Source organism: Chlorocebus sabaeus, chromosome 16 (assembly GCF_047675955.1).
Source record: "Chlorocebus sabaeus isolate Y175 chromosome 16, mChlSab1.0.hap1, whole genome shotgun sequence".
Lineage (NCBI taxonomy): Eukaryota > Metazoa > Chordata > Mammalia > Primates > Cercopithecidae > Chlorocebus > Chlorocebus sabaeus.
This window is the reverse complement of record NC_132919.1, coordinates 26837809-26859252: the sequence shown is the minus strand read 5'-3', so window position 1 is coordinate 26859252 and position 21444 is coordinate 26837809. Positions and strand designations below refer to the sequence as shown.

At 46.6% G+C, this 21444-nt stretch overlaps 1 protein-coding gene across 2 annotated transcripts in view; it reads left to right on the top strand.

Moving 5' to 3' along the window:
* The window catches only part of BLTP2 (bridge-like lipid transfer protein family member 2), a 31773-nt gene that overhangs the window by 460 nt on the left and 9869 nt on the right, over positions 1-21444 (top strand). The window contains exons 2-25 of one of the 2 annotated variants that reach the window (XM_008010793.3): positions 522-651; positions 1054-1103; positions 1404-1551; positions 1731-1849; positions 2068-2128; positions 2322-2511; positions 3715-3838; positions 4377-4501; positions 4760-4827; positions 4942-5087; positions 5759-5877; positions 5986-6149; positions 6308-6566; positions 7524-7729; positions 9691-10783; positions 11216-11407; positions 11551-11753; positions 11901-12019; positions 12140-12360; positions 13053-13243; positions 13374-13473; positions 13617-13816; positions 16763-17057; positions 21248-21405. In XM_008010793.3, coding sequence (XP_008008984.3) covers positions 522-651; positions 1054-1103; positions 1404-1551; positions 1731-1849; positions 2068-2128; positions 2322-2511; positions 3715-3838; positions 4377-4501; positions 4760-4827; positions 4942-5087; positions 5759-5877; positions 5986-6149; positions 6308-6566; positions 7524-7729; positions 9691-10783; positions 11216-11407; positions 11551-11753; positions 11901-12019; positions 12140-12360; positions 13053-13243; positions 13374-13473; positions 13617-13816; positions 16763-17057; positions 21248-21405 — 4681 coding nt within the window. Of the gene's footprint in view, positions 1-521; positions 652-1053; positions 1104-1403; positions 1552-1730; positions 1850-2067; positions 2129-2321; positions 2512-3714; positions 3839-4376; positions 4502-4759; positions 4828-4941; positions 5088-5758; positions 5878-5985; positions 6150-6307; positions 6567-7523; positions 7730-9690; positions 10784-11215; positions 11408-11550; positions 11754-11900; positions 12020-12139; positions 12361-13052; positions 13244-13373; positions 13474-13613; positions 13817-16762; positions 17058-21247; positions 21406-21444 lie in introns of both variants that reach the window. The other variant, XM_008010792.3, reaches the window with a different exon arrangement.

The window sequence follows — 21444 nt, the reverse complement described above, 5'->3', positions numbered from 1 at the left end:
CCTCCCTTTCCCCCTCCATCCTCCCCTGAAAGTCCTCTTAGCCAAGCGCGAAGGGCACCTGCAGCATCGGTCTGGGGAGAACAGCATTCGAGCTGCCGGGTCTGACCTCAAAGTGCCTTCTCGCGGATACCTGTCTGGAGGCTGGGGACAGGAGACAGAGACCGTCTAGGGAGTGTGATGGCACAACTAACAGAGCCGCCTCCGCTTTGACTCCTGCTGGGGCCTTCTCTCTCTGCCTCTAGGATTCCTAACAATTTGAGGGAATTTTTTTTTTTTTTTTTTTGTCTCCAACTTAGAGGGTGGAGTTTCTGGTTTCATCTGGGTGGAGGGGTCAGTCGGGAGCTAGGATCTTGATCAGCGTGGCTGAATGTATATGACAGAGTGGTGCTTTGGAAGAAAGGAGAGTTGCTCAGATCCAGTTTCAGGACACGACCTTTTGCAAGGCTTTGTAAGACCAGCAAGGGGTGAAGGGAACCATCATTGGAAGAAGGTTCTATGAATTAACAGGAATTTTTCTGCAGGTGGCTTGTGGTCCGGTTGGCCACCAAGTGGTGTCAGCGGAAGCTGCAGGCGGAGCTAAAGATTGGCTCCTTCCGCTTTTTTTGGATCCAGAATGTCAGTCTTAAGTTTCAGCAACACCAGCAAACAGTGGTGAGTTCTGGGAAACCCTGGATATGTGTAGCGTTGATCCAACTGAATTTAAACTCTTAATTTCCTTTTTTTAAAAAAAGAAATCCTGGTGGCTTTTCTAGTTAATGACAGCCTTACCATTTCTTTGCCAAGATGATCTTAGAGCTAGTTGGAGAATGCTGGGATTGATGCAGATTGTTCAGTTAAAAATGTTTATAGGACACAGAGTGTCCAGGGCACATAACAAAGATACAGAAGAAAGATAACAGGAAATTGAAGAGTTTACTGTTCTAATTTAAGAGGGGATTCAAGGCAACATGCCTATGAAAGAGAAATTCTAATAATCCAGAGCCTTTCCTGGCTTGTCAAGCTGCTCTTTGCTTTTCAGCAGCTAGCACACAGCTTTCTCCCTCACTGTTTTAGGAAATTGATAACCTGTGGATTTCCAGCAAACTCCTTAGCCATGATCTTCCGTGAGTACCCTGTATTTTCACTTCTCCCCTAGAGGAGTATTTTGGAGTTGGTGTTTGCAGAGTGAGACTCTTCTACCGAGGCCTCACAATCCAAGGAGGAAGGGAGGTTGTTACTGAAGTCTTCCTGTTAGCTTGGGTGCCATTATCTTGTGAGACAGATATTGATAACTACTATGAAACTGATCTCTGTGATTTGAGCTGTGTTTCTAGGAAGGATGAGAAAGTGCATGTGAGGGTGGGGAATAGATTGCTATGGGACGGATGGACATGGTGGCAGTGAGATATTTCTCTTCTGGGCAGACACTATGTGGCATTGTGCTTTGGAGAAGTGCGTATCAGAACGGACCTACAGAAAGTTTCTGGCCTGTCTGCCCCATTCTCCCAGAGTGCTGGGGTGGATCAAAAGGAACTGTCCTTCAGCCCATCCTTATTGAAGATCTTCTGCCAAGTGAGACAACTTCTCCCACTGTCCTGGACTGTACTTTGGCATGGTTGGCTTTGGAGTTATGGGTAGATTTTTCTACTATTTTTAGGACATAATACTAAGAGCTGCCCCTCTTTCTCATCTGGAAGGGAAGGGCAGTTCCTTAACGTTAATTATTGTTCATCCTTGCTTCTTCCTTCCAGCTATTCTCCATTCATGTAGATGCTATAAACATCATGGTTCTCAAGGTGGATACTTCTGAGTCCTTATGGCATATTCAGATCAGTAGAAGCAGATTTCTTTTGGATAGTGATGGGAAAAGGTAAGCACCAGGGAACAGAGGATCTAGCCGTCCCATTCTTGCCTTAGAGTTGCTTCAGGGCCTCCTTATCAAGGTTTTAAGTTCTCATTCTGTGCAGTTTGAGGAGATGCTAAGATTAGACATTTCCACTTGCTTTGTCCCTTGTAGCCAACAGAGCTTGACTGGAGGTAAATGGTGAGGAAAGGGGCCAAGTGCTCTTAATTTTTTTCCTTTCCCAGGCTAATCTGTGAGGTGAGCTTATGTAAGATCAACAGCAAAGTTCTAAAGAGTGGTCAGCTGGTAAGTATGCCATGATCATTCAGATGCCTCATTTCCTCCTGAGCATAAAGTGTGAAGGAGCTTAGGGCTTGCATTCTGGGTTCTGTGACCTTAGGGGGTTCCCTCAAGTCAGTACCCAGTGTTCCAGATCATATTTTGACCTAAAACTTCCAAACCTTCTTATATATACCTTAGAGGCTTATCATCCCCACAGGAGGACACCTGCCTAGTGGAGCTCTCACTGGCCCTGGACCTGTGTCTAAAGGTGGGCATTAGCAGTCGGCATCTCACGGCTATCACTGTGGATGTGTGGACACTCCATGCTGAGCTGCATGAGGGCCTCTTCCAGAGCCAATTGCTGTGCCAGGGCCCAAGCCTAGCATCTAAGCCTGTTCCCTGTTCAGGTAAAGCCCCAGTCATTGAGCTTCTTGACTGCCTTGTTCTCAGGGATTGTTTTGGAAGTAGAAAAAAATAGTGGTCTCACTACTTACTTAGATGTGATTCACTAGTCACCATGAACTTTGACCGTAAGGATAGTTAGAGGAAATAGAGCATTTGCTTGTGCTGAGTGGCAGAACTAACATTAAGTGTGCACCTGTCATGAGTTAGGCTTGTACTATGAGTGTTTTTTTTTTTTCTTTTTTTTTTTTTTAAAAGATGGAGTCTTGCTCTTTTACCAGGCTAGAGTGCAATGACATGATCTTGGCTCACTGCAACCTCTACCTTCCGGGTTCAAGCAATTCTCCTGCCTCAGTCTCCTGAGTAGCTGGGATTACAGGCGCCTGCCACCATGCCTGGCTAATTTTTATCTTTTTTAGCGGAGATGGGGTTTCACCATGTTAGCCAGGATGATCTCGATCTCCTGACCTCGTGATCCACCCACCCCGGCCTCCCAAAGTGCTGGGATTACAGGCGTGAGCCATCATGCCCGGCCTCGTACTATGTGTTTTATATACAGTTGACCATTGAACAATACAGGTTTGAGCTGTGTGGATCCACTTATATGTGGATTTTTTTCAATAAATACAGTTGGCTCTCCATATGTGTGTGTTCTGCATCCACAACCAAATGTGAATGGAAAATGCAATATTTGCAGGATATGAAACTCACTGATATGGAGGGCTGACTTTTTGTATACACGAGTTCCCATAGGGACGACTGCTGGACTTGAGTATGTGCGGACTTTGGTATCTGCAGGGGGTCCTGGAACCGAAGCTCCAAGGACACCAAGGGATGACTGTATATTCTCTCACTAAATCCTCAGCACTTCACAAATAAGGAAACTGAAGCCTAGGAAGGTTAGCTAGGTAACTTGACTAAAGTCATACAGCTAGTTAGTAGTAAAAATGAGGTTTAAATTATTTGGCCCTAAGGTCCACATTCTTTTCATTTACCAACCTGCTCCTTGTACTCCTTAGGTTTTTAGAGACTGGAGAAGTACAGCAGGTGCCTGGATCTCTGGGGTATTCGCCTTGTGGTCCATCCAGCTTAGGCATTTGCTTAGCCTATTTTATGTGGGAGGATTTGGCCATAGAGGCCAGGGCATTTTGGGAGAATTGAGAGTGTTAAGAATTGATGGTTCTCGTGTTATTCATTCGTATTTTCAGAGGTGACAGAGAACTTGGTTGAGCCAACTCTGCCTGGCCTGTTCCTCCTCCAGCAGCTGCCAGACCAGGTCAAGGTTAAGATGGAGAACACAAGCGTGGTATTGTCCATGAATAGTCAAAAGAGGTGAGGTCTCTCCTGACACAGAAGATGGGAGAGTGATAGTGGGAGCTGTATGATGGTATCACTGGAACCAGCCTAGTAGTTGCTGAGCTTGTCTATGGGGAGAAAGGAAGTAGAAATGGTTACATCCATGTAGTGTGGGAAGAATTTAAAAAAAAAAATTATTACCAGTTTTGAGATGGAGTCTTGCCCTGTTGCCCAGGCCTGAGTACAGTGGTCCGATCTTGGCTCACTGCAACCTGCGCCTCCCAAGTTCAAGCGATTCTCCTGCCTCAGCCTCCCAAGTAGCTGGGACTATAGGCGCGTGCCACCACATCCGGCTAATGTTTTGTATTTTAGTAGAGGTGAGGTTTCACTGTGTTGGCCAGGATGGTCTCGTTCTGCTGACCTCGTGATCCCCCTGCCTTGGCCTCCCGAAGTGCTGGGATTACAGGCGTGAGCCACTGCCCCGGCCAAAAAATAATTATTTTTAAAAAATAAAAATAAAATAAGTAGGAATGGCATTCCACATCTTCCTGAGCCAGAATCTTTCTTGGTCCAGGCACCTGACTTGGACTCTGAAGCTGCTGCAGTTCCTGTACCACCGTGATGAGGATCAGCTGCCCCTTCGAAGCTTCACAGCAAACTCTGATATGGCACAGATGAGCACTGAACTCCTGCTGGAAGGTTCATGGGTTGGGGTACTGGTAGTGAGCGAGAATGGGAGGACTAGATACTCTCTTTGCTCATGCCCCATGTGGAATCCTTAATCTAATCTCAGTGTAACTGGGGAGCGGAAGGAGGGAACATACTGAGAGGAAATAGCCCCAGCTCACAAGTTTTGATGACAGTCTGTTTATCCCTTTGCAGGCTTCTGACCCTCTCCCAGTTTTACCTCTTGCCCTTCCAGTGCTCTCCTCTGATCTGTCCTCTGGTCTCTTACAGATGGGTTGTTGCTGTCCCAGAGTCGCCAGCGCATTGTCTGCCTCAGCTCCCTCAAGGCTAGTGTGCAGGTGTGATGATTGTGGTACCAAGAATTGTTCCTTTCTCTACTTTCCCGCTACATTATTTCATTATGAGTTTGTGGAATAAAACCCAAGCCCACAGTTCTGGTCTTCTTATTTCAGGTGACCACCATTGACCTCTCAGCCTCCCTAGTTCTGAACACTTGCATCATTCACTACCGGCACCAGGAATTCTCTCACTGGCTGCACCTGCTAGCACTGGAAACCCAAGGGTCTAGTTCACCTGTTCTTAAGCAAAGGAAAAAAAGGTCAGTCTGATCTTTTTCAGCCACCATCTTATCATTTGGATTCTCTGGGATTCTTTTGGTCCAAAGTGGCATCTTGTGTTAAATATGTATTTGGTTGTTTGACCTCCTCAAATCTGAGTCTCAACAGCAATCCTGTTTAATGTATCTTTCCTATTAGACTAGACTCCTTGATGGCAGAATGTTGTCATCTTTGTTTTTATGTCCTTGGTGCTTAGCATAGTGTTTTATACAAAATAAATGTTTGTTGAACTGAACTTAAATGATAAGGAATGTCTTTGTCTTGTCTGCCTTAGATTGTAAGGTGGCAGTCATGTCTTTGTGTAGTGCTTCTATTGTACTGCAATAAGAACTTAAGGTTATGGTTCAGAAGTGATGCTTCTTGGTTATTTTCGGTTCAAGCATGTGATATTGCTGGTGTTCATTGTATTTGGCCTATGAAAATGACAGTTTTATGTGAGTCAACCTAATATCTTTCTGGGGTTCCTGCAGATTACCGTTAAGAGTAGCAATAAACTGATGAGTTCAGCCTTTTATCTTCTAGGTGTATCCCATCTAAGAATCACAATAAAACTCTAAATTCTCACTCTGATTTTAAGAGCTTCAGAAACTGTTCTATGATAGGAAGCTGCAGTTCTTTTCTTACCACATAATGATGTTTTGTCCCTATGCAGAACCTTCCCCCAAATCCTGGCTCCCATCATCTTTAGCACCTCCATCTCCAATGTCAACATTTCCATTCAACTTGGAGATACACCGCCTTTTGCCTTGGGATTCAATTCTGTCTCTCTGGGTAAGGCTCTCAGATGGAAAAGGAACAAGAATCTGTCCATTAATGGAGCTAGGCCCAATTCATGGCCACAGTGGTTCCATGCAATCCCTCTTTCTCACTTTTGTTCAGATTACCAGCACCTCAGGCCACAAAGCATCCATCAGCGGGGTGTCCTGACTGTAGACCACCTCTGCTGGCGTGTGGGCAGTGACTCCCACATTCAGCGGGCACCACACCCACCCAATATGCATGTTTGGGGTGAGGCGCTTGTTCTGGACTCCTTCACACTACAGGTAGGTGGGGGCTTTGGTGAATAGGGGCCTGCACAGCTTTCCTCATCCTGTCATGCATCAGAGCACTGAGCATCCTTTTGGCAGCAGGAAGTGCATTAGGGAATTACAAAACTGTGTGCCTCCATACTTCTAATGGGATCCGTCTGCTTCTTCTCTAGGGTAGCTATAACCAGCCTCTGGGCCTGTCCAGCACCCAGTCAGATACCCTCTTTCTTGATTGTACCATTCGAGGACTTCAGGTGGAAGCATCAGATACCTGTGCCCAGTGTCTGTCTCGTATCTTATCCCTGATGGGTCCACAATCTGGGAAGTCAGCTGTCTCTAGACACTCTTCATTTGGGGAATCTGTGTCATTACTGTGGAAAGTGGACTTGAAGGTCGAAGACATGAATTTGTTCACCCTTTCAGCCTTGGTTGGTAAGTGGGACAAGGAGTCTATGCTGAAGTGTGCTACTTGGGAGACTGAGGCAGGAGAATCACTTCAACCTGGGAGGCAGAGTTTGCAGTGAGCTGAGATGGTGTCACTGCACTCTATCCTGGGCAAAAGAGCGAGACTCTGTCTCCAAAAAATAAAATAATATAAGTAAATAAATATACTGAAGTGTGTAGTGTGTAACCTAAGCAGATTATATTGGTTTAGTCTGCTCTTTCTCATTTGATGAAGCTGCTGAGCTGGAATTTTTCTTTTTTTTTCTTTTTTTTTTTGAGACAGAGTCTCCCTCTGTAGCCCAGGCTGGAGTGCAGTGGCGCCATCTCGGCTCACTGCAAGCTCCGCCTCCTGGGTTCACGTCATTCTCCTGCCTCAGCCTCCTGAGTAGCTGGGACTACAGGCGCCCGCCACCACGCCTGGCTAATTTTTTGTGTTTTTAGTAGAGACGGGGTTTCACTGTGGTCTCGATCTCCTGACCTCGTGATCCGCCCACCTCAGCCTCCCAAAGTGCTGGGATTACAAGCGTGAGCCACCGCGCCCGGCCTGGAATTTTTCTAAATTAGAGGCATGAGATGCTTGAAAGTCTTGCATAAATATCAGGCTTCTTGATATTTCTTAAGGACTTATGAAAGGCAAGACATAAAAAGACAACCTTAATCTAGTCAAGAGAGATCCATATAGCTTTTTATTTCCTTGTGTGTTTAGTTCTAGAGAATAAATGGTATGTCTCTGTGCAATTTGTAGGAGTTAAGGAACTTGTTTGGCTCTGCCAAATCCAGTTAGGTTAAGAGAGGAAAGGGAAAGTTTCCTTAAAACCTAAGGAATGAACTTAGGGAGGCATGAGGAATAAAGATAATTAAGAGAATAAGTGAGAAAGGCGAGTGAGGACTTTTGTTGCCCTTTGAGAGCTAGGAACCAAGGCTGACATGGTTTCTGGTTGTTAGGTGCTTCAGAGGTACGACTGGACACCCTGACTATCCTGGGCAGTGCAGAGACCTCCACTGTGGGAATTCAAGGACTTGTGTTAGCGCTGGTGAAATCAGTCACGGAAAAGATGCAACCCTGTTGCAAGGCCCCTGACATCCCTACCCCAGTGCTCAGCCTTTCCATGATCTCCATCACCTATCACAGCAGCATCCGCTCTCTGGAGGTAATGTTCCTGTGGAGAGGTGGGGCCAGGCTGGTTTTTCCCTCAGCTTAGACCCTTTCTCTTTTTTTTTTTTCTTGTCTTTTCCCAAAACAGAGTCTCACATGTTGCCCAGACTGGTCTTAAACTGCTGGGCTCAAACAATCCTCCTATCATGTTGTGAAACTGGTTTCATGAGAAGTATGACACCGGATTTTATTTATTTTTTCTAACTCTTATGTTTTTAACTTTTTGTGGAATTTAAAATACATGCAAAACTAGAGAGAATATATAAGCTTTGTATACCGAGGTTCAATAATTACCAATTCATGACCAATTTCTTTTAATTATACTCCCACCAATTTCCCCTGCCTCAGGCTCTGGGATTATTTTGAAGTAGGTAAGTAGGTATCAGACATATATAATTTCCACTATAAATGTTTCACTATGCATCTCTGAAAAATAAGGGGCTTTTTAAAAATAATGATCTGGTGTCATTTTGCTGAAGCCCTCAGCCCATCAAAAGACTGGAAGGAGTCAGACGATAGAGGCAGTGGCAGGTTTTGAGAGGCTTTCCAGTATCTTTATCCTCAGGCTAACAGATGGACATGGGACCCTCTTAGGAGGAGGGTGGGCGTTTTCCTCTTTGTCAGACTTCACCTTTGGAAATGGAAGAGTTTCCTTTTTAGAGACTAGAACTTGAGAATTTTCTGTCCTGGAATTTTACTTTTCTCTGTCCACTTAGCTATTCAGAACTGACTTTGTTTTTATTTTTTATTTTTATTTACTTATTTTTTTTTTGAGATGGAGTTTCGCTGTGTTGCCCAGGCTGGAGTGCAGTGGCGTGATCTCAGCTCACTGCAAGCTCCGCCTCCTGGGTTCACGCCATTCTCCTGCCTCAGCCTCCTGAGCAGCTGGGACTACAGGCGCCCGCCACCACGCCCAGCTAATTTTTTTTTTTTTTTTTTTTTTTTTTTTTTTTTTTTTTTTTTTTTTTTTTTTTTCCTGAGACGGAGTCTCGCTCTGTCGCCCAGGCTGGAGTGCAGTGGCCGGATCTCAGCTCACTGCAAGCTCCGCCTCCCGGGTTCCCGCCATTCTCCTGCCTCAGCCTCCCGAGTAGCTGGGACTACAGGCGCCGCCACCTCGCCCGGCTATTTTTTTGTATTTTTTAGTAGAGACGGGGTTTCACCGTGTTAGCCAGGATGGTCTCGATCTCCTGACCTCGTGATCCACCCGTCTCGGCCTCCCAAAGTGCTGGGATTACAGGCTTGAGCCACCGCGCCCGGCCTGTATTTTTTTAGTAGAGACGGGGTTTCACCATGTTAGCCAGGATAGTCTCGATCTTCAGACCTCGTGATCCATCCGCCTCAGCCTCCCAAAGTGCTGGGATTACAGGCGTGAGCCACCGCGCCCGGCCCCTGACTTTGTTTTTCAAGCTGACAAAGACACTACTCCCTCCTTAACGCATACTTTTACATAAGTCAGCTGCCATATTGACTTGTGTGCTCAGTACTTTATTATGCTATATTTTGAGAATTAAATTGATGCAATCAATTCATGAAACATTTTCAAGTTGATTGTTGCAGTGGTTACTAGACAGTGTAGTTGCCGATAGAAAGGTAACTCATAAGCAGAAACATGAAGGCAGATGATAATATTATTGAGTACCTGCTGTCTATACTGAGTGTAGTATGGTAGATACCAAAGAATGAAAACACATGGTCCCTATTTTCAGACAAGTTAGAATCTAGTTGAGGAGAACTTGAAAAGTGTAAGTGCTCTTAAATGTAAGACACTAACAACTGTTAGCTCAGCACGTTAGTGCTAACAGGAACAAAGCAAGGCAGTAATTAATGTGGTTACTCAGGAACAACTTCTGGGTGGAGATGGTTCTTGAGCCAGGTATGCATGCGTCATAATCTTTTGCCATCTCTACTGTTTTATGACATGGTAATTGACAGATCCTTTTCTTCTGCTCCCTAAAGGTTCAGTGTGGTGCAGGGCTGACCTTACTTTGGAGTCCCCCAGATCACATGTACCTGTACCAGCATATCCTGGCCACTCTACAGTGCCGAGACCTACTAAGAGCCACTGTGTTTCCTGAGACTGTACCATCCCTTGCACTAGAGACTTCAGGAACCATTTCTGAGCTAGAAGGCCGTGCCCCTGAACCATTACCCCCAAAGCGGCTGCTAAACCTAACCCTGGAGGTGAGCACAGCCAAACTCACAGCTTTTGTAGCTGAGGATAAGTTCATTACCCTGGCTGCAGAGAGTGTGTCACTGAGCCGGCATGGAGGTTCCTTGCAGGCATACTGTCCAGAGCTGGCAGCTGGCTTTGATGGCAATAGTATCTTCAACTTCAAGGAGGTGGAGGTGCAGCTGCTGCCTGAGCTGGAAGAGATGATCCTCCACCGGAACCCCTTCCCTGCGCTGCAGACCCTCCGGAACCGTGTTTGGCTTCTCTCCCTCGGCTCAGTCTCAGTGGAGTTTCCTTATCAGTATGACTTTTCTCGAACTCTAGATGAGGCTGTGGGAGTTCAGAAGTGGCTGAAGGGACTGCATCGAGGGACTCATGCTTGGGCCTCTCCAGGCCCTGTCCCGCTCCCACCTGATCTACTCTTAAAGGTTCAGCACTTCTCATGGGTTTTCTTGGATGATATTTTTGAGGTGAAACTTCATGATAACTATGAGCTGATGAAGGATGAAAGTAAGGAGAGTGCCAAAAGACTGCAGCTACTGGATGCCAAAGTGGCCGCCCTTCGGAAGCAGCATGGGGAGTTATTGCCTGCCCGCAAAATTGAGGAGCTCTATGCCTCTTTGGAACGCAAAAACATTGAAATCTACATCCAGCGTTCCCGTCGTCTCTATGGCAACACACCCATGCGCCGGGCACTGCTCACTTGGAGCTTAGCAGGGCTAGAGCTGGTAGCTTTGGCAGATGCCTCTTTCCACGGTCCTGAGCATGTGGTAGAACAGGTTCAAGAGCTTGATCCAGGCAGCCCTTTTCCCCCTGAGGGAGTAGATCTTGTCATTCAGTGGTGTCGAATGCTCAAGTGCAATGTCAAGACCTTTCTGGGTAAGTAGTGTTTCCCTTATTTGCAGACCCCGTGTTTGCCTGCTCAGCTCTAGGGAGCTCTCTGAGTGATTTCAGACGAACTAGGTTATATGGTTATATTGGGAACTGTGCTGTTTTGGATGGGTGGAGTGGGATGGGTGGGCTTCCCTTCCCGTTCTTTGTTCCTAAATTTCACCCTGAAATTGCTTAGCTAACATAAAGGGAAAGCTAACACAGTCATCTTTAAGATTATTGTCTCTTGGATCTCAGTGCTATGCCCTTAACCTTCTGCTCCAGGGTTACTGTCATTTTTCAGCTTGCTGTCAACTGCCTGCGCTTGTTCCCTCAATTGACTTTGTAAATATAGATGGGTAAAATAGTGGTGAGGAAAAAGGCCCAAGAGTGCTCAGACTGCCCCTGAGTAGCCAGTGTGTACCCTTCCTCTGGTAACAGTTCGGATCAGAGACTATCCACGGTACCTGTTTGAGATCCGTGACTGGCGGCTGATGGGTCGACTTGTGGGCACCGAGCAGAGTGGTCAGCCTTGCTCCCGTCGGCGTCAGATCTTGCACTTGGGGCTTCCGTGGGGTAACGTGGCAGTGGAGAGGAACATGCCCCCACTCAAATTCTACCATGACTTCCACTGTGAGTAGAGATGGGGCAGTTGGTTTGGCTGAGGGACATTTGTGATGGGTGAAATAGGAGATGAGCTGAGGCCCTTCTGGAGTGAAGAAGGAAGAGAAGGGTAATGTTGTGAACAAGTTATAGCCTTTGTTCCTCTACCCCAGCGGAAATATTCCAGTACACAGTGGTATGGGGCCCATGCTGGGATCCAGCCTGGACACTGATTGGCCAGTGTGTGGACCTCTTGACCAAGCCCTCAGCTGACCCCAGCCCACCTTTGCCCTGGTGGGACAAGAGCCGTCTTTTGTTCCATGGAGACTGGCACATGGACATTGAACAGGCGAACCTGCACCAGCTGGCCACCGAGGTAAGGGGTGTCTTGATACTTTTTTCCTATCAGGATAATATGGTTGAGGCCTGTATAGCACATGTGGGAAGAGAGAAAGGTGCTGATATGGGAGAAGAGGATGGTTTTTTTACCTATATCTCACCAAGTTCTTGGGGGTGATCATAGGATCCATACAACACAACTGAAAATATGCACTGGGAGTGGAGCCACCTGTCTTTTCATTGGAAACCTGGTCAGTTTGTGTTCAAGGGTGACTTGGATATCAACGTGAGAACAGCCTCTAAGTGAGTGGAGTGAAGGGAGGGTCCTCCACGGGGTGAGGGACTAAGGTTGGAGGGAGGGGGAAGAGCCAAGGGGAAGTGAGTGACCAGGGCACTGAGGGCTGGGGCTCCGTTGTGAGGCAGGTATGACGACTGCTGCTTCCTTCACCTGCCTGACCTCTGCATGACACTGGACCTGCAGTGGCTGTGCCATGGGAACCCCCATGATCACCATAGTGTCACTCTGCGGGCCCCAGAGTTCCTGCCTGAGGTGCCCTTGGGCCAGCTTCATGACTCCTACCGGGCCTTTCGCTCGGAGAACCTCAATCTCTCCATCAAGATGGATCTGACTCGGCACAGTGGAAGTGAGGCTTGGGCCTGGGGTAGTGGGGAGGAAGGGCTGGGAGGGCAGGCATGGACACTGGGGACTTTAGCTTGACCCTCTGGTAGGGGAGGGGAGAAGGGCAAGGGAGAATCTAGGTTAGGACCTTTTTTTTTTTTTTTTGCGGGGAAAGGGTTGGTGTCTTAGACCTTTTTGGCTGCTATAATAATAATACCACAAGTTTGGTAGCTTATAAACAATAAACGTTTATCTCTCACAGTTCTGTAGGCTTGAAAGTCCAAGATCAAAGAACTGACAAATTCAGTGTCAGTGAGGGCCCATTCCTCATAGATGGTGCCTTTTTGCTGTGTCCTAATATGGTGGAAGGAGTCAGTGAGCTCCCTTGGACCACTTTTAAAAGGGCACTAATCCTATTCACGAAGGCTCCACCCTCATGATCTAGTGACCTCCCAGAGGCCCACCTCTTAACATCATCACCTTAGGGGTTAGTATTTCAACATGAATTTTGGGGAGATGCAAACTTTAGACTGTAGCAGTAGGGGAAAGCAGAGAGCTTAGATCCTTGAAAGAAGAGGGAGTGGGGGATGCTGAATGTGAGGCTAGTTGCTGTTTGGATTTTGGATTTTTAAACCTCTACAACCTGCAGCAAGGGAAGGATTTAGCTTTACCTCTGTTTCATCCATAACTAGGAAATGTCTGTCCTTCCCTTTGCAGCAATATCCCAACCCCGAATTCTGCTATATAGTAGTACCCTGCGCTGGATGCAGAACTTCTGGGCAACTTGGACTAGTGTCACAAGGCCTATCTGCAGGGGAAAGCTCTTCAATAACCTGAAACCCAGCAAGAAGAAACTTGGTCAGCACTACAAGCAACTTTCCTATACAGCCCTCTTTCCCCAGCTGCAGGTAAGGCACTGATGTCCCTGCTGACATCTTCACTTTATTTTGCTTCTAGTTTTCTTATTTCTCATACTGAGTCCCTTAATCATCCCTCTCATGCCATTCTTTGTTCAGTGTTATGCTCTCTTGTTGCCAGGTACATTATTGGGCCTCATTTGCCCAGCAACGGGGCATCCAGATTGAGTGCAGTCAGGGCCATGTCTTTACTCGGGGGACTCAGCGGCTTATACCTCAAGGTAAAATCAAAGAGTCCTTTCATTTCTCCTATCCTGTTCCTTGTTGTTTTTCCCTTTCTCAGTTCCATTCCCCTCCTCCATCTCTGTCTTACGCTATCCTCTGGACTGGTCAGCATGGTCTCCGTGTGCCTTTTTCTCAGCAGGCACAGTAATGCGGCGCCTTATCTCTGATTGGAGTGTTACCCAGATGGTGAGTGACCTAAGTCAGGTGACCGTTCACCTGATGGCCTCACCCACTGAAGAGAATGCTGATCACTGTCTTGATCCTTTGGTAACAAAGACCCACCTGCTGAGCTTATCCTCCCTCACCTACCAACGGCATAGCAATCGCACAGCTGAGGAGGTACTGCCTGACACAGTTTCTTTATTACCTTATTTATATTAGTAGGTATCTCAGCCTACTTGGACTGCCATAACAAAATACCAGAGACTGGGAGGCTTATATAACAAAAATTTATTTATCAGTTTTGGAGACTGGGAAGTCCAAGATTAGGGTGCCTGCATGGTTGGGTTCTGGTGAGGGCTGTCTTCTTGGCTTGCCGATGACTGCCTCATCTCTGTCCTCACATGGCAGAGAGGGAGAGAGAGCACAAGTGTGCATGAGTGCTCTGGTTTCTCTTATTGTAAAAACACTAATTCTGTCATGAGTGCCCCACCCTCATGATCTCATGTCATTACCTCCCAAAGGCCCATCTCCAGATACCATTACTTTGGGGGTTAGGACTTCAACATGTGAGTTTGGGGGGAACACAATAAAGTCCATAGGAGTAGGTTGCAGGCGAAGTCCCTGGTAATGTTTCTCATTATATTCCAAGCATGTATGTCATTAGTTTATGACAAACTCACTTGGTTTAGCTGTATCAGCATCCCTCTTTTCGAAAATACCTTTTCTTTCTCTCCTAAAAATAGTATCTTACTCTTTAGGAAATAGAGTAAAATTTTTTCCTAACACTGAAAAAAAATTGGTACGGACTTTTCCCCCAATTAGGGAAGGATTTTAAGTTGAAATTCTCAAGTCATTTAAAATATAGTGGGGGAGGGCTGGGTGCGGTGTCTCATGTCTGTAATCCCAGCACTTTGGGAGGCCGAGGTGGATGGATTGTTTGAAATCATGAGCTCGAGACCAACCTGACCAACATGGTGAAACCCTGTCTCTACTAAAAAAACAAAAAAATTAGCTGGGGATGGTGGCGCATGCCCGTAGTCCCAGCTGCTCGGGAGGCTGAGGCAGGAGAATCTCTTGAAACTGGGAGGTGGAGGTTGCAGATAGCCGAGGTCTCACCACTGCACTCCAAGCTGGGCGACAGAGCAAGATGCTGTCTCCAAAATACAAAAAACAAAACAAAACAAATAAAATACAGTGGGGCCTGGGCTCAGTGGCTCACACCTGTAATCCCAAAACTTTGGGAGGCTGAAGTAGGTGGATTGCTCGAGCTCAGGAGTTTGTGAGACCAGCCTGGGCAACATGTGGAAACCCTCTCTCTACCAAAAATACAAAAAATTATCTGGGTGTGGTGGCATGTGCCTGTGATCCCAGCTACTCGGGAGGCTGAGGTGGGAAGATGGCTGGAGTCTCGGAAATTGAGGCTGCAGTGAGCCGTGATCGTGCCACTGCACTCCAACCTGGGTGACAGAGTGAGACCCCATCTCAAAAATAAATAGGCAAGGTATGTTGATGGCTCATGCCTGTAATCCCAGCACTCTGGGAGGCCAGGGTGGGTGGATCCCTTGAAGTCAAGAGTTCCAGACTAGCCTGGGCAACATGGTGAAACCCTTTCTCTACAAAAAATGCAAAAAAATTAGCTAGGCATGGTGGTGTGCACCTGTCGTCCCAGCTAGTCAGGAGGCTGAGGTGGGAGGATGGTTTGAGCCCAACAGGCAGAGGCTGTGAGCCAGGATTGCACCATTGAGGCTGGGTGCAGTGGCTCACACTGTAATCCCTACACTTTGGGAGGCTGAGGCAGATGGATCACTCGAGGTCAGGAGTTTGAGACCAGACTGGCCAACATGGTGAAACCCTGTCTCTACTAAAAATACAAAAATTAGGCCAGGTGTAGTGGCTCACACCTGTAATCCCATCACTTTGGGATGCCAAGGTGGGCGGATCATTTGAGGACAGGAGTTTGAGACCAGCTTGGCCAATATGGTGAAATCCCATCTCTACTAAAAAATACAAAAATTTGCTGGGTGTGGCGGCGGGTGCCTGTAATCCCAGCTACTCGAGAGGCTGAGGCAGGAGAATCTCTTGAACCCGGAAAGTGGAGGTTGCAGCCAGCCAAGATCGTACCACTGCACTTCAGCCTGGGTGACACAGTGAGACTCTATTTCAAAAAAAATAAAAATAAAAATAAATAAATAAGCCAGGTGTGGTAGCACATACCTGTAATCCCAGGTGCTTGGAGACTGAAGCATGAGAATCACTTGAACCAGGGAGGCGGAGGTTGCAGTTAGCCAAGATCATGCTGCTGCACTCCAGCACGGGTGATGGAGTGTGAGACTGTCTCAAAAAAAAAAAAAAAAAAATCACACCACTGCACTTCAGCCTGGGAGACAGAGCCAGATTCTGTCTCAAATAAATAAACGTATTTTTAAAATAAAGTGAGGCCAGGCACAGTGGCTTGTACCCATAGTTCCAGCTACTTGGGAGACTGAGGCAGGAAGACTGCTTGAAGCCAGGAGTTCAAGACTGGTCTGGGCAAAATAGACTTCCATTTCTCAAAAAAGAATTGTAGAGGAACTCTAAAAACATTTTTTAATAACAAACAAAATACAGGTATAGTTCAAATGTAATATAATACATAAGCCAAGACCACTTAGTTTTTCTTTCTCCAGGGTCTGTCTCCCCACCTTGCCCAGCAAATTTCTTTTCTTTTTTCTTTCTTTTTTTTTTTTTTTGAAACCGTGTTTCTCGTTGTCACCCAGATTGGAGTGCAGTGGTGTGATCTTGGCTCACTGCAACCTCTGCCTCCTAGGTTCAAGTGATTCTCCTGCCTCAGCCTCCTGAGTAGCAGGGTTTACAGGTGCCAGCCACCACGCCCAGCTAATTTTTTGTATTTTTAGTAGAGATGAGGTTTCACCAGATTGACTAGGCTGGTCTCAAACTCCTGATCTCATGATTTGCCCGCTTCGGCCTCCCAAAGTGCTGGGATTACGGGCATGAGCCACTGCACCTGGCCAACACGTTTCTTATTCAACAAACTTTTCTCTTATCACTGCCCTTGTGGAACAGCAGCATTGGGGGCAATTTCCACACTACCTGAAGCCTTGAAGTCCTTTTCCTGTTTCGTAGGAGCTCTCTACTCGTGATGGGGATCCTACCTTTCATACACATCAGCTGCACTTAGTAGATTTACGGATTTCCTGGACAACTACTAATCGAGACATTGCCTTTGGGTTATATGATGGCTACAAAAAGGCAGCTGTACTCAAACGTAATCTCTCTACGGAGGCCCTGAAGGGGTTAAAGATTGATCCACAGATGCCAGCCAAAAAGCCAAAGCGGGGTGTCCCAAGTAGTGCCTCAGCCCCACCTCGTGCTAACACTCCCAGCTTCAGTGGACGGCCTGATAAGGGGTCATCAGGAGGTAAGCTTGGGGAGATGAGACTTCATGGGTTTGGGTTTAGAACATGGATATGGGCTTGGACAAGAGTTTGAAAAGGACTGAGTCATGGCTGCTTCCATCTATGTGCAGAAGTGAAACTATCATTTTTCCTTCTTAGGCCACCTAAGTCTTATATATTAAGTAACAGTGATGTTGGGGCATTAAATGGTCTGGTCCCGTGGCCAGAAAAAAATCAGAAGGGGAGTGATGGAGCCAAAACAAGATGAGTAAGGGAAAGAAAGAAAGTGATAAATGTCACAAGAGAGAAATAAAAGAAAATGGGAGTTAGCCGGGTGCAGTGGCTCACTCCTGTAATCCCAGCACTTTGGGAGGCTGAGGTGGGTGGGTCACTTGAGGTCAGGAGTTCAAGACCAGCCTGGCCAACATGGCAAAACCCCATCTTTAGTAAAATTAATACAAAAAAAATTAGGCAGGGTGGCATGTACCTGTAATCCCAGCTACTTGGGAGGCTAAGGCACGAGAATCGCTTGAACCCAGGAAGTGGAGGTGACAGAGCAGGACTGCATCTCAGAAAAAAAAATGAATGTGGGGCCAGGCGTGGTGGCTCATGCCTGTAATCCCAGCACTTTGGGAGACCGAGGTGGGCGGATCACGAGCAGGAGATCGAGACCATCCTGGCTAACACGGTGAAACCCCATCTCTACTAAAAATACAAAAAAATTAGCCGGGTATGGTGGCGGGCGCCTGTAGTCCCAGCTACTTGGGAGGCTGAGGCAGGAGAATGGCGTGAACCCAGGAGGCGGAGCTGACGGTGAGCCGAGATCACACCACTGCACTCCAGCTGGGGTGACAGAGTAAGACTCTATCGCAAAAAAAAAAAAAAAAAAAAAATGGAGTTACTGCTGACAGGAGTCAATGGGGGAATACCATCAGGGGAGAGTTGATTGAGGAAGTAGCATTTGAGCCAGGCCCTGAAAGCTTAATATGGTTTGAACATATAGAAATGGGGTGGAAGGGCAATCAAGGCGGAGGGAATAACCTGAGTAGGAGTGGAGTTTGAAAACTTAGTGTGTTCAAAGGAGAACCTTGAGTGGAAAAACCCAAGCTCAAAAGTGTTTTTTCTGTTCTCTCACTCAGAAACAATTGACACAGAAGACTTCTGTGACCAAATGTGTGGGAATTTTTCCCCAACCAATAAGCAAGCAATTAATTCTGCAGCGGACACCAGTTGGGTGTCCTTTAATTCAGTTCAATTCTGACACTATCTACCTGGGGACAGCATCAGATGCCAAAGGTTGACGAGTCAGTCTCTAAGCCCCCCGCCCCTTCCTTCATATGCCAGTCACAGGCTCCAGGTTGCTTTATTTGTGCTTCTTACCACCTGGCTATAAACGGGTTCCCACGACCCCCTCCTTGGGTTCAATTAATTTGCTAGAGCAGCTCACAGGACTGAAGGAAACCTGTTTACTGGTTTATTATAAAGGGTATTACAAAGGATACAGATGAAGGGATGCATAATGCGAGGTATGGGAAGTGGCGGGAAGCTTCTGTGCCCTCCCCAGGCAGGCACGCTACGCCCCAGGAACCTGTACGTGTTCAGCTATCCAGAAGCTCTCCAAATCCTGTCCTTTTGGGTTTTTAATGGATACTTCATTATGTAGGCATGATTGATTAAACCACTGGCCATTGGTGATTAACTTAGCCTTCAGCCCCTCTCTTCCCAGGAAGTGTGTGTGTGATGGGGGTGGGGCTGAAAGTTATAACACTTTAATCCTGCCTGAGTCTTTCCAGTGACCAGCCACCATCCTGAAGCTACTTAGGGGCTGCCAGCAACCAGTCAACTCAGCATACAAGAAGACATCACTTTGGAGGCACTAATGATTTTAGATTTTGTATGCCAGGAAACAGGGAGGACCAAATATATATTTCACAGTATCACAGAGAGTAAACAGTCTCTTTTAGTTGACAGAAAGAGTGAGAGAAAGGACTAGAAAGGAAAGCTGGGGTAGATCACCAAAGACCTTTCATATAGGGCTAAGGAGTTTTTGGTCCTTGTACAGTAGGCAGTGGTGAACTACTGAATGTTTTTGAATATGGGTGTGTCATCGTTTTATGAAGACAGATCTGGCAGTAGTGTGTAGGAGGATTGGAGAGGAAGAAACGAGGTGGGGAGACAAATTAGGAAACTATTATGGTGTCTCAATAAGAAGCATTGAGGGCTGGGGCCAGGCACAGTGGCTCACACCTGTAATCCCAGCACTTTGGGAGGCTAAGGGGTGGATCACTTGAGGTCAGGAGTTGGAGACCAGCCTGGCCAACATGGTGAAACCCTGTCTCTAGTAAAAATATAAAAATTAGCCAGGCGTGGTGGTGCGTGCCTATAATCCCAGCTACTCGGGAGGCTGAGATGGTAGAATTGCTTGAACCCGGGGGCAGAGGATGCGGTGAGCCAAGATTGCGCCATTGCACTCCAGCCTGGGCAGTAAGAGTGAAACTCCATCTCAGGAAAAAAAAAACACACACACACAAAAACATTGAGGGCTAGAACTAGGTAGAGGCAGTGGGAATGGAGATAAGATGGATGGAAACATTATTGTGCATATGGGAGAACTGGCCACTGGTTGGAAGGAGGAGTGAAAGGGAGAAAATTATAACAACTTGATTTTGAGCCCGATGACTGGCATGATGGGTCAGAAATAGAGCCTGGGACTAAACAGGTTTGGGGAGGTGTAGGGTTGTTAAGTTCAGATTTGGGCATGCTGAATTTGTGTCACTAGTAGGCTATCAATATAATGTCTAACAAACAGCTGGAAATTAGGGTCTAAAAGCTTAGGGCTATAAAGATAGATATTTCGGAATTTCAGCATAGAGCTAAGAGTTAATGCCAAGGATATTATAATAGTTGCTTACTGTGTGGTAGGTACTCTGCGAAATATTTTTATGTATTATGCCATTAAATTTTCTTTTTTCTTTTTTTTTTTTTTGAAACGGAGTCTTGCTCTGTCACCAGACTGGAGTGCAGTGGCGCAATCTCAGCTCACCGCAATCTCCACTTCCTAGATTCACACTCTTGTCCTACCTCAGCCTCCCGAGTAGCTGGGATTACAGGTGTGCGCCACCACACCTGGCTAATTTTTGTATTTTTAGTAGAGACGGAGTTTCACCATGTTGGCCAGGATGGTCTCAATATCCTGACCTTGTGATCTGCCCACCTCAGCCTCCCAAAGTGCTGGGATTACAGGCGTGAGCCACCGCGCCTGGCCCCATTAAACTTTCATAGCAATCTTATGAGAGAGTTACTCTTTTACAAATAAGGAAATTGCCATGCAGAGAGGCAGACTGCCCAAGGTCACGATACAGGCAGACTAGTTTGATTCTGGAGACTGTGCTCTTAACCATACACTCTGTTAGACAAACCCATTAAGAGAAAGAATAGGAAAGAGAAGGGAACATGCCAAGGATGGATCTGAGGAGCGTAGACCTCGGAGAAGGAAGAGGGCCTGGAGACATAATCAGGGGAAGCAGCAGACCTAGGAGAACATAATATCATTGATGGCAAGAGAGTGGTTTCAAGTGGAAAAGAGTGGTCACATAGCATGTAAAATAATACAAAATGAGAAAAGGAATAAAATGGGGGTAAGGGAGAGATCATAGAGTAATACCTAAGAGAAAAAAGTGTTACCTAGCATTTCTCAGTTTCTGTTGGGAATCTGTTCTTTTAGTAAAATTGAGGGGAGGCCGGGCGAGGTGGCTCACGCCTGTAATCCCAGCACTTTGGGAGGCCGAGGTGGGCGGATCACCTGAGGTCAGGAGTTTGAGACAAGCCTGGCCAACATGGCAAAACCGGTCTCTACTAAAAAAACACAAAATTAGCAGGTATGGTGGCACGCACCTGTAGTCCCAGCTAGGAGAATCGCTTGAACCAGGAGGTGAAGGTTGCCGTGAGCCGAGATCAGGCCACTGCACTCCAGCCTGGGTGACAGAGCAAGACTCCGTCTCCAAAAAAAAAAAAAAAGAAGGGAAAATGAAATAACTCTTGTTTTGCCTTCATGGGTCAAGGGATGGCTGGGCTAGAGTTCTAGGTTTGGGAGGATGTATTCTAAGCCCTTATCTAGCCGGATAAATTGAGAGAAGATGAGTTTGGCTCTGGAAAGGAAAAAGTCTTTCCCTTTGAGACTGTGACCTTTCCCTGCTTCCTATTTCTCTGCCAGGTGCTTACATGTTGCAGAAACTAATTGAAGAGACAGACAGGTTTGTAGTGTTCACAGAAGAGGAATCAGGCATGAGTGACCAGTTGTGTGGCATTGCTGCCTGCCAGACGGATGACATATACAACCGAAACTGCCTTATTGAACTGGTCAACTGTCAGGTACCTTCTCTTTACAAGTTACCTCAACATCAGGCTAGA